This window comes from Nicotiana tabacum, chromosome 6 (assembly GCF_000715075.1).
Source record: "Nicotiana tabacum cultivar K326 chromosome 6, ASM71507v2, whole genome shotgun sequence".
In the NCBI taxonomy this organism is placed as follows: domain Eukaryota; kingdom Viridiplantae; phylum Streptophyta; class Magnoliopsida; order Solanales; family Solanaceae; genus Nicotiana; species Nicotiana tabacum.
In genome coordinates, this window is record NC_134085.1 from 210,425,047 (window position 1) to 210,436,174 (window position 11,128).

The window sequence follows — 11,128 nt, forward strand, 5'->3', positions numbered from 1 at the left end:
ATACAACAACAATATACCCAGTATTACGTTTCATAAAATAAAATAAATAAACTTTAAGCGTTACATAATAATATTTAAAAAAAATTAGATTAATAATATATACTATATTAAAAATACGAAGGCCCTTAGCGAAATGTCGTTCGCCTTTTTTACCCTTTAAAAAAAGATTTTACATTGGATAAATTTGTAATTTTAAGTTGCTTTCCTAAATTTTAGGACTTTAAAATCAACTAAAATTTGTTTTATTAAATCTTTCCTTATTAAACTAGATAACAAATCCTAATATTTAGCACTTTAAATTATTAACCTTTTTACTTTATATGTATATCCTTATTTGACGCTATTAATATTAAAGCTTTAAAACTATATTAAACTATAAGATTTTCTTATTATTCAAAACTTTAGAAATTATTCGTAATATTTTCTAGAAGTAAAAAAGCACAATAATTCTAGAAGCACAAAAAACGAATCAATATTGACATACTAATGAACAATGATTTTGGAAGCACTAAAACGAATCAAAATTGACATACTAATGGTTTTTAACTATTTGAAATCAAAAATTCTATTCAACAAAGTTCTAATTATAGTTAAATTTTAAAATTGGGATGAACTAATATTAAGAATTTGATAATAAAAGTTAATTTATTTTCTTTAATGTCGAAAATAAATAATTAAGATTTTTAATTAACTAATGCAAAAGAGTTCAAGTTAATATTTTTGAAAATTCATTATATAAGTAAGTGTATTTGTCACGTTAACAACTCTTTAAGGTATAAAAATTAATTTTTGTAGAAAGAGCATTAATGATGAAAGAAATTAAAAAGTCAATTTATGATACAAGATTAAGAGTCAAATTGATATTAATATGAATTTGAAGCAATAAAGATGAAATAGTAGATGACCAAATATATTATAAATGAGTTGTCTTTTTTTTTTTCTTTCTTGCATTCGGTTATTCAGTCTTATAGGTGACAATGTCTCGCTATATTATCTTTTTAAATTAAGTTAGTTGTAGTAAAATATTATTCAACATTAGTTATTTTTTAAACTTTATATTGTCACTATAAATTTTTAGGAGGTATAATGTCAACTTTCATCCTAAATTTTTAGAAGACCAACAGATTTAATTTACAAATTTTTATATAAGTCCTTTTTAAATCACAAATAAAGCATCTGAAAAACTTGTATGGTATATGATATCTTTATTTATTGAGCTAGCTAAATGAGAACAATATTTATTATGTTAAAAAAAATCTCTAACGTTTATTTTATAATTTTATATAACTCAAATAAATTCTATTCAGTCACAATTCAAAAAGTAGTAAATCTTTTAAGAAGATATTATTATCGGAAATACATATATAGCAGCTACATAAAGCTCTAATTCATGGCCAAAAAAAAAAGAAAACCGAATTTAAATTCAATCCACTATTTAACAAGATCTAATGATTTGAATTGATTTCTTTACGAAAATATGTTGGTGTAATTTTAATTTTTAATATTCGAATGTAATAAATTTTATCTGACAGAAAAGTTGGAAAAAAATACATCAAATAAATATTTGATTGCCTGTAGGACTACAATTTGAAGTCAAATTACCTATTGATTTAACATTCAGAAACCTCTTTTTTTTCTCTTTTTCAGTCTAAAACTTTCAATTATTTCGACACAAGTATTGCTATTTCAATATTTTGTTTGTTCCTAACCTTCCATGGTTAGTTATTAATTGTTGGATAGGCTTTTGAAAGTTATTTAGTTCTCTTTCTGATAGGTTTTTACAGAAAAGTTCGATTTTCTTCTATTATATTTTGTATTTGATATTTATTTATCTAATGAATATAGTATTCACATGATTTTGGGACGAGATTAGGAGGAATGAATTCTTTCAGTCTTTTAATTTTTTTTAAATGTGCCATGTATTTCATAGTTCTTGTAAATTTTTTATTGGCATGATAACTTAATCATATTATTTTATGATCTAAGCTTTAATTATTGATTTAAACTTCATGTCGCTTAGTATTTTTTATGTTCGTCTGTAACTTTATTCACATATTTGATATTTATTATATATTGTCGCCAGTTTTGGTTATACAAACTTTTATGAGATGAAAATAAGCAGACGACTCAAACGAAGGGAATAAAATGGTGAGAATAACCTTACATTTTTTAGATGACTAGATTCATTTTTCTTATTCCAAAACTCTAATTTTTCATATTGTTTTCTAAATTTCCTCCCCCCTCCCCTCTTTAAATTACAATAATTGAAAATGTAGTACAAGCTAAGGTTAGTATATATGAAAATTATCACAAATATATCGATGCTAAATTGATAAAAAAATATATAAAATTGGGATGAAGCATTTGTAGTCAAAAGCATTATTTTTGTACATATATTTACTTGACGCGTGGTACACGTGCACGTACACTAAACTAGTATATATATATAAACATGATTGATTATTAATTATAAATTATAAATAGTTTGTGGCGTGAGAATTGTACTTGTTGATTTAAAAAGAAAAAGAAACTATTGTACTTGTAGCCCCCAGTTGATGAGACGGCTGAGAAGTGTGTTAACACCTGATCACGACCCCTTTCAAAACATATAAACAAAACACTTGCTTGCAATTCGTCGATCCCAAACGCCAGCGAAGCTTCCTCTCTCTTTTGTTACTGCCACACGCCGCCTTCGAATTTGGACGATACGCGTATATATATATATATATATATATATATATATATATATATATATATATATATTCATTCATCCCCACACCAAATTCCAGAAACACCCACTTCTTCTGGCGACCCTTGGACCGTTCACTCCGAGGATCATCATCTTCTTCTCTATTTTTTTTTTTCTTTTCTGACGCTTCTCCTTTTACCCCAATTCTATTACTTGAAGATGCCTCGTACTTCATCCAAGAAGGGCGTTACTGGTTCTGCTGCCTCCACCAATCCTGCCGTCGATTTGTTTCGCTCCGGTAAAACTTCCTCTTCCGATTGTTTACAATTTTAATTATTGATTCCAATGCATCTTCTCGAAAAATTAGTATTGCATGTTTGCTTCGCACATGGAGTTTATGTTGTTTTATGTGAATGTTCTCCCAACTTTTAAAGTTCCTATTCTTTGAATAAAGATTTTAATTATTTTTCTTTTGGATAGATCATGTAACCCTCTCCCTTCCCTTTTTGTTTTTATGAGTATTAGATCATGTAGACCCCATAGAAATTGGATGTTGATAACTGATGGTTAATTCGCATTAGTGGCTTCCAAATCTTGGGACATGTACAATTAGATTAGTTTCAGTGAAGTGTCTATGACAAGAGGGTAGAGGTTACCCGATAGTCCGGTACTTGTACTAGTGGGAGGTAGTGGGTACTCAATGGAATAGCTGAGCTACGTGCAAGCTATCCCGACACCACCGCCATCGGAAAAAAAAGGAGGGTTTTACCGTAAGAACTTGTTCATTTATTAGAATCTTGTGAGCCGCATGTGGGACTTGATTGCCACTTGAACTACGCTATCTGATTAAAGTTTTTCTGGAATGTTGTTCGAGTAGAGATGATAATTCTTGAATTAGTGGTAGTAAGGAGATGGTGTAAGTACTTGTTGCAACAATCTGGTCAAGATACAAACTATAGGCAGCTATGACCATCGGGGCAGAACAGTGTCACTGTCAAGCCCCCCCCCCCCCCAAACCACAGTCCTCACACTCAAAGAAGAAGGCACTATAGGTTAGGAGTTTTAGTTTTTCCTGTATTCTGTAGTGCTTTAAATTTTCACTGGTTTACCTTTAAGTCTTTAACCCTCTTCCTCCTGTGCCCAACATAAAAGGAAACACATTATCTTTAAGGTCATCCCAGGGTATCATCCACTTGCCATTACAGAGTATCCAGTTGGTGTAGGCTTTGATGCTAATGTGGTTGGTGTTGTTAGGTTTTAGTCCTTTTTTTGTTTTGATTTTTGTGAGTGTTTGGGTATGGCTTTGTGAGATGTTATTCTCGGAATGTTTGGGAGTATTGAATGTGGATTTGTTGTCTCAGAAATTATGTCCCATTTGATTTGTATCTGCTGAACTTTTTGTCATAGGTGCTTGAGAACTACTCTATTAATGCACTCAGACCTCTTGGACACTTGTTCTTTTTTTTTGGTCATTATGTGTTATGGGTAGAATATAACGTATGCAGTAAAGCTGCATTACAACAGTATCTCACTTCGTTTTCATTGCTTCAGCTTCAAGTAAAGCAGCAAATAAGGAATTGGAACGTATCGATCAATTCTTTCATACATATGCCAATACTTCGTCTGGTATGATTGAGTAAGTATGCATTACCCTTTTTCTTTTGTATCGGTGTAATCCATGTTCTGTAATTTCCTAGCATTACAAGTACGTTATGTTGTTTGTGCTCCTAATATCCATCTTTTCCTGGAAGAAAGTCTTAGATTTTGAAGCAAGAAAGTTATGCTTGGAAAAACAAAGAAGAAAAAATATGGATATTATCGTTCAACTTTTCCACCCAACTACGGCAGTTTCACCAGCTTGTTTAAATTCCTTTGTTTTGCACTTGATTAATACACTTCATATTTTTCATGGTTAGCCCGGAAGGAATTGAGTTTCTTTGTTCTGATTTGGAAGTCGAACATACCGATGTCAGGATATTGATGCTTGCATGGTGAGATCCCTTATACTCTGTTACTTGTTAGTTTGTATGAAGTATCCTACATCTTCAGAGGTTTAATAACAATAACTTTGAATTTTAGGAAGATGCAGTCTGAAAAACAAGGATACTTTTCACTGGTATGTATTTGTTTGGCTACTACTAATATTACTTTAGCATTGCAGTATGTACTACACTGCTTTTGCTGTTTCAATCATCTTCCTCAATCTTTCACGGGTAGCTTTTGTTTCTTCCTTGCAAGATTGTCTATTGTGTCCATACTTGGAAAATTAAACTCATCTGTTATGTCTGTTTATCTCAAATACTGTAGTTCTTAAATTAAGGCTGGGTTCTGAGACTGTAGTTCTTAAATTAAGGCTGGGTTCTTTCTTTTCAAGGCATATAAATGTTCTTTGTTATCTTAGGGAGTTTGTGCCAAAGGGTACTCCCGTGAAAAGGGTGCTGAAGAGAATTGATCAAAGTTTCAGTTTCTCTTAAATGCTTAACTACTCTTAACCTGTGCATTGGTAAATAGAGTAAGAACATAGGAAATAGGCACTGACTCTGCAGGATGACAGTCTTGCAATGTTTTTCCCCAGGCAAGCCAGTCCCTGCAAAAATTAGCAAGCTAAATGGATGAATTGGTGTGCATTTTTTGTCTGTTTGGTCAGGATGATTATTCAATTGGATTATTGAATTATGCTTTTTCCACCTGTGTCTTAGATATGCCCATTTGAACATGTTCATACTTGTAGAATAGTCTTTTGTCCGAGATGACACGTAATCTAAAGTAAGGAATATTTGCCATGCGCCTAGAGAATCTTTTTTTTTAAGAATTCATCCCTGGGCTTATGTTTTGGAAGTTTATGATCAGTGTCCAGTGAGGTCTAGAAGCTACATTCATTGAGTAATAATTCTGCAGCATCTTCTGGAAGGAAGTTGGAGATACGGAAATAATAGCTGTTTATTGTAGGAAACCTAATTCTATATGATTATTCTATTGTACTGCATTATCTGCCACATCAGTTGGGTACTACATAAGGTGTTTAGACTTTTTGTTGAGATATTAGTGTTGTCTGCTACAGTATTGAAAGCCATGCATTTATTTGATGCTCTAATGATTCATGGTTTCTTGACTGTACCTCAACGTTTTACTATGACCACGCTTGGGTCATTTCATTAAGAAAATGTATGCTTGGCTTATTGTTAGTCCAATTAGTTTTAGTTTGCACCAAAGTTTAATGGAGGATCAATTTGTGCCAAAATACTAAGGGTAGTGAGCATTTGTAAAATAGTGAGCACTTATAAGCCTATCACTTAGTAAAATGCAAGAAATATGTGTATCAGGTTTTTCTAGGGATACAATTATTCTTTTTGGTCATAGTGTAGATTGTCTTGTTTGATTCTACGAAGATTAACAAATATTCCCGCTCCCTCTTCCACAAATCCAAAATAATGATAAGAACCCATTAACCATTTTGTTATGGTATGCAGTTGCTGGGCTTTTTGTCGATTTGATAGCTTTCTTTGCTTAGATTTGGTTGTATGCTTCTTATTGACTCACCATTGCTTTGACTACTAGGATGAGTGGCGGAGGGGCCTCAAAGCATTAAGAGCTGACACAGCACAGAAATTGAAGAAAGCACTTCCAGAACTTGAGAAGGAGGTACCTAATTATATTTGAACTTCAGCTCATGCTATGTGAAATTTTTGGTGCCCTTCTGCTGTGAGACGGATTGCTGCTCTGTTCCACTAAGATCCACATTTTCCTTTCTTTAAAAGGTTAGAAGGCCATCAAATTTTGTGGAGTTCTACTCCTATGCGTTTCAGTATTGCTTGACAGGTATGGTGCTTCCTCTGTCACATGTTGTGTAACATCAAGTAACATATTAATTCTTGAAGGAAAGATTCATTGATCAGCTTTAGACTGAAAAAGAAAACAAAGATGAAAAAGTACAGAATACTTTTATAAAATATTGATATGAAAATATATAATTAAATATAAGGCTTTGGAGCTTGGAAAGAATAAGTTGTTCTGTTATGCTGCGTTTAGATTTTATTTCCCTATTACAATGCATTTATAATAGAAAATTTTATTTTTGTAGCAGAAGGTAAATTGCATATTTGAAGTGTGTCTTCTTTCTTCTGATTACTGGTTCTCTTTTTCTTACCTCTTTTCTAGAGGAGAAGCAGAAGAGCATAGACGTCGAGAGCATTTGTCTCCTGCTTGATCTCGTTTTAGGGTTTGAATTTCGACCCCAAGTTGACGCGCTTGTTCAGTATTTGAAGGTGAGTTGCACCGTGCTCCACTTGCTATTTATAATCGGCCTCTGATAATGCCCTTAGGGTGCTTTTGAATGATATCATTTACTGCTAATCATTTATGTTCTGGAGCTCCTTCTAGAGTGGAAACCATTTGTTTGACCGGGAACCCTGCAGCTTCTATATATAGCTCCTTTTATATTGGATACTGAATCACTTCCCTTGTAAAAGGAGACTTTCCTGTTGAAAATCTTGCGTTTTTTAGTCATTGTTCCATATTTATTGAAGAAGAACCTTCAGCAGCATTGGATCAGAGTAATCTTTCTAACTTCTAGTAATTAGGAGTATGCTTATGTGCTTGGTTACTGGTGCAGACGCAGACTGATTACAAGGTTATAAACATGGATCAATGGATGGGATTTTATAGGTTTGTTAATGAGGTAAATCTTCAGTTCACTTTCAATTTGTCAATGTCTTGGTTATTCCATTTGTGTCATCACCTAATATGAGCAATCAGGTTGTCATCTGACAGTTGCATGCATCAGAATCCTTGTGGCGACTTTGATGACTCAATGTTAAGATTGAAGTCTTATCTCCTATCTTAATGTTTTTGTGTAACAGATTAGCTTTCCAGACTTAAGCAATTATGACCCCTTCCTTGCGTGGCCTCTGATCCTGGATAATTTTGTCGAGTCACTGAGAGCAAAGCAGGGCTAAGAACGCTGCTGTTTGGCATGTCACTGTGTGCACCAAATATTATTCATTAATGCGAAGTAGGTTCTCTGTTTCCACATAGTGATTGACTTCTGAAATTTGTTCAGCAGTGGTTTGCTGATAATAAAAATATTATCCCTGTGCAGGAGTCGTTCAAGTCAAGCTGCGCATACTATTGTTTGGAAATGTTTTTTTTCCTTTCCTTTATTCCCCCTCCCCCTTTCCCGACTTGTATGCTAAGATAAGATATGGAATGGTAAGTGGAGCTATTCTTCATACAACTACTCTTATTCAACATAAATATATAGATAGTTACTCTTATTGGTTATCCTTCCTTAAGGATTTTCTTTCTATCTTTCACTCTCTCCGTTAACCTGTTTGATTGGGCACGGAGTTTAAGAAAAAATAAAGACTTTTGAAATTTGTGGTTCTAAACAAGTCAAAAAAAGGTCGAGAGTATTTATGTGGATATAAAAACTTCTCATTAAGAGTAGAATTAGAAATTTAAGCTAAATTGTGTCCAAATTTAGAAAGAGTTATTCTTTTTGGAACGGATCAAAAAGTCAGCAAATACATGTGTTACAACTAGGCTACCATATTCCATGGTAGGTTTGAGAGAGAGCTAGTAGTTAGTGTTTTGACTTGTGACATATGATAGGTCGGTAAGATTGTGGGTCCAATTTCAGGTATAGCATAAGTCTAGAAATGGGCGCGCAAGAATAAAAGATTGGTAAACAAATTTGTGAGGGGTTTGGTATTTGGTAAAACTAGAGGAAAAGGAGGCCTTTTGATGCCGAAAGCTGCAAAAAGGCAACTTATTATTCTCAAAAAGGAAAAGCAGAACAGATTCCTAGTCACCCTAAATCTGATGTGTCAAATTATACTACGTTTTTTTTTTGTTATTGTTTTAAACCAAATTAGGACCTCTTGGTCTTGAAGTATTGCTTGGTCTGAACATGTCATCCAACATACTGCAAACTCAGGAGAATGGCGGAACTATTTATATTTTAATAAGCTCTTATAATTGCCTTTCAAGACTCAAATTTAATGTTGATGAGCTGTCGCCCATTTCATAGAAATCATTCATGTACAGAAATTTCAGAGTTGTTTGCTTTATGAAGTAAAGTGGAGAGCAAAAGAACAAATGTAGAACAGAACAAATCATGTGGAGTGGCCTTCATTATCAAGAAATCTATGTGGATATCAAGGCTGAAGATGAAGGCACTGGACTTCTGCTTCTGTTGCTTCTACTTTTGATTGGCGGCGGAGAGCACGACTTTTCCTCCGAAGATGAAGATGAATCCGTCGACGGAGTCAGTCTATTAGAGCGGCTTCTTAGTTTCTTCATCTCCCCTTCATCGCATGCTTTGTCTTCAATCCGATGATGGCCAACTTTGGTTGAGTTCAAGCTCACTGGAATAATGCAATTGCAAAATAAACCTACACAAAATTAAGACGCAATTAATTCCCAAATTAAAAGGCATTGACGTACGGTAGCAAAAACAGGAACCGACCAAATTTGAAAAGAATCAGAACAATATTTTAATCACATCAAACCATATCAAGGAAAGTTCTTGGATAAGCAAATTCCTATAATTCAGAACTAGCTTTTCAATTGGGGAATAGGACGTTTACTACACTCTACGACTTTGAGTAGCTATCAGGCCACATCTGGGCCCCATAAATTTCCTAGTATTAAGCTATCTCTCAATGTGAAAACCTGATTAATCAACAAAGATATTTCAATTGTCTCCGTGTGACCTAATAGTCACGGGTTCGAGCGGTGAAATTAATCACTCACGGATATTTGCATCAGGGCAGTCAGTCTACCTCACAGCCCTTAAGATGCGGCCCTTCTCCGATTTTACATGAACACAGGATACTTCGTGCATTGGGCTTTTTTTTAAATAAAAAAAAAAGTAATTCAGTTGCAAAACAGAACAAGAACCAGTGTGTGAAACTGAAGAAATTTCCTAATTCAGCAACATCATGAGAAAACAAAAAATTCCAAAGAAGACAGAATATTTTGGAACTCCATAAAGTGACAAGAAATATATAGTATAATTACATATTAAGTAGTACTAACATAATAAGAAACATACTTAGGATAGTTAACCATGAGGGGTCGTTTGGTTGGAAACATGTTATCTTATGATTAATTATTCCGGGATTAGTTATCAATCCTGAGATTAGTTATACCACAATTATATCCCAACCAAACATGAGATAAACTTGTCCCAAATTTAATCTCGGGATTAATATCCCTTATCCCTCGTACCAAATGAGCCCCGACTGTTTTAGATATGAATTGTGCACCACTATTCAGATGATTCATATAGCCGACTCATAGTTAATTGATTGATTAAGAGACTTACCGATGCGTGCAAGTCGATTTACCCAACTGGGGATAGGATTGGCTGTAAGTTTAAGACAAGCATCATTGCAGAAATGGTTACAATTCTTAGTTATAAGGTTGTAAGCATTTCCTCTGTATTTCTCAGCAAGCTCTTCCATTACTCCCCTCACTTCTCTATGAGTCATCTCTGTCCATCCAATCAAAATTGCTTTCCTAAACGTAAATCCCTCGCACTGTTTCGGTTCCCCTTCAAATATCCCTGTTGTTGGATACTCGTGAGCTCCAAATGCATACTCTACTCCGTGAACTAACAAAGAAATTACAATATTAATTAAGAAAATTTCTTGCTTTTCAAATAATTAAGCTACCTAAATATGCCTAGATCTAATAAATAAAGCACTACAAAATGTAAAAAAAAAAAAAAAAAAAAAAAAAAGTCTGAGTTATTGCTGACCTTGAACACCAGAATGGTAAACACCAAGACCAAGCCAATAAGCATAGCCATTAATAGATGTGAGATCGTACACATTTAGATACACTGGCACTGTTCCACGCCCACATCTAACTGAATTCTTTCTGCACAACATTTTTGGATAGAACCCACAGATTTTCCCTTCTCCTCTCACTCCTTTACTCTGCTACCATAGCTAAAAAACAATAACCAGCCACATTATAGAGCAAAGACTGAATTTTTGACAATTAAATTCAGATATGTTAGCAGGTAGAAGAAAGAGAATTATGGGTTTTCTTTCTTTTTCTCTTCTCTTGGGAGAAGATTATCGGCGGCGTGATAGCGCCGGCGCCGTCTAGTTTTGTTGTTATATACTTGTAAAAATGTATAGAAAGCAGAGGAAAAGAGGCTTTTATAAATTTGAGAGGGAATTAGGGGAAAGAGGCTTTAAAAAGATATTATATAGGTTGGAAACTTAGGAATCTGAGCTGTGGGGTGATCCAGTTTTTTGAAATTTTAAAAGCTCTATTTTTTTGGGAGAAAGTAACGTACACTCATTATGATATCCACTGGAAATCCAGGAGTGGGTTCCTTATTATATTGGGATGGGGCTCTCTCTTTCTCACTAAACTAATGAAGGGGCATTTGATTACTGTTATGGAATGATTATGGACCCTTTA

The 11,128-nt window shown here is 33.8% G+C and overlaps 2 protein-coding genes across 2 annotated transcripts; one reads left to right on the forward strand and one right to left on the reverse strand.

Annotated features, from left to right (window-relative positions):
- Positions 1–2,642: 2,642 nt before the first annotated feature.
- Positions 2,643–7,962, forward strand: LOC107825027 (uncharacterized). The gene is made up of 10 exons (XM_075256614.1): positions 2,643–2,987; positions 4,241–4,325; positions 4,606–4,680; positions 4,769–4,805; positions 6,248–6,331; positions 6,448–6,508; positions 6,848–6,954; positions 7,302–7,367; positions 7,549–7,700; positions 7,788–7,962. Exons 1-9 carry the CDS (start codon positions 2,909–2,911, stop codon positions 7,642–7,644), a joined length of 690 nt encoding a protein of 229 aa, XP_075112715.1. The 5' UTR covers positions 2,643–2,908; the 3' UTR covers positions 7,645–7,700; positions 7,788–7,962.
- A 684-nt stretch (positions 7,963–8,646) lies between these two features.
- Positions 8,647–10,870, reverse strand: LOC107825028 (deSI-like protein At4g17486). The gene is made up of 3 exons (XM_016651859.2): positions 10,452–10,870; positions 10,017–10,304; positions 8,647–9,081 (listed from the first exon to the last, which is right to left on the reverse strand). The coding sequence occupies exons 1-3, from the start codon at positions 10,582–10,584 to the stop codon at positions 8,834–8,836; spliced, it is 669 nt and encodes a 222-aa protein (XP_016507345.1). The 5' UTR covers positions 10,585–10,870; the 3' UTR covers positions 8,647–8,833.
- Between the last annotated feature and the right edge of the window lie 258 nt (positions 10,871–11,128).

Coding starts and splice junctions, on each gene's coding strand:
- LOC107825027 (XM_075256614.1), top strand. CDS start 2,909: ATGCCTCGTACTTCATCCAAGAAGGGCGTTACTGGTTCTGCTGCCTCC. Junction 4,326..4,605: donor ACTTCGTCTGGTATGATTGA/GTAAGTATGCAT, acceptor TTTCATGGTTAG/CCCGGAAGGAATTGAGTTTC. Junction 6,509..6,847: donor GTTTCAGTATTGCTTGACAG/GTATGGTGCTTC, acceptor CCTCTTTTCTAG/AGGAGAAGCAGAAGAGCATA.
- LOC107825028 (XM_016651859.2), bottom strand. CDS start 10,584: ATGTTGTGCAGAAAGAATTCAGTTAGATGTGGGCGTGGAACAGTGCCA. Junction 10,305..10,451: donor TTACCATTCTGGTGTTCAAG/GTCAGCAATAAC, acceptor TTTCTTTGTTAG/TTCACGGAGTAGAGTATGCA. Junction 9,082..10,016: donor AAATCGACTTGCACGCATCG/GTAAGTCTCTTA, acceptor AATTTTGTGTAG/GTTTATTTTGCAATTGCATT.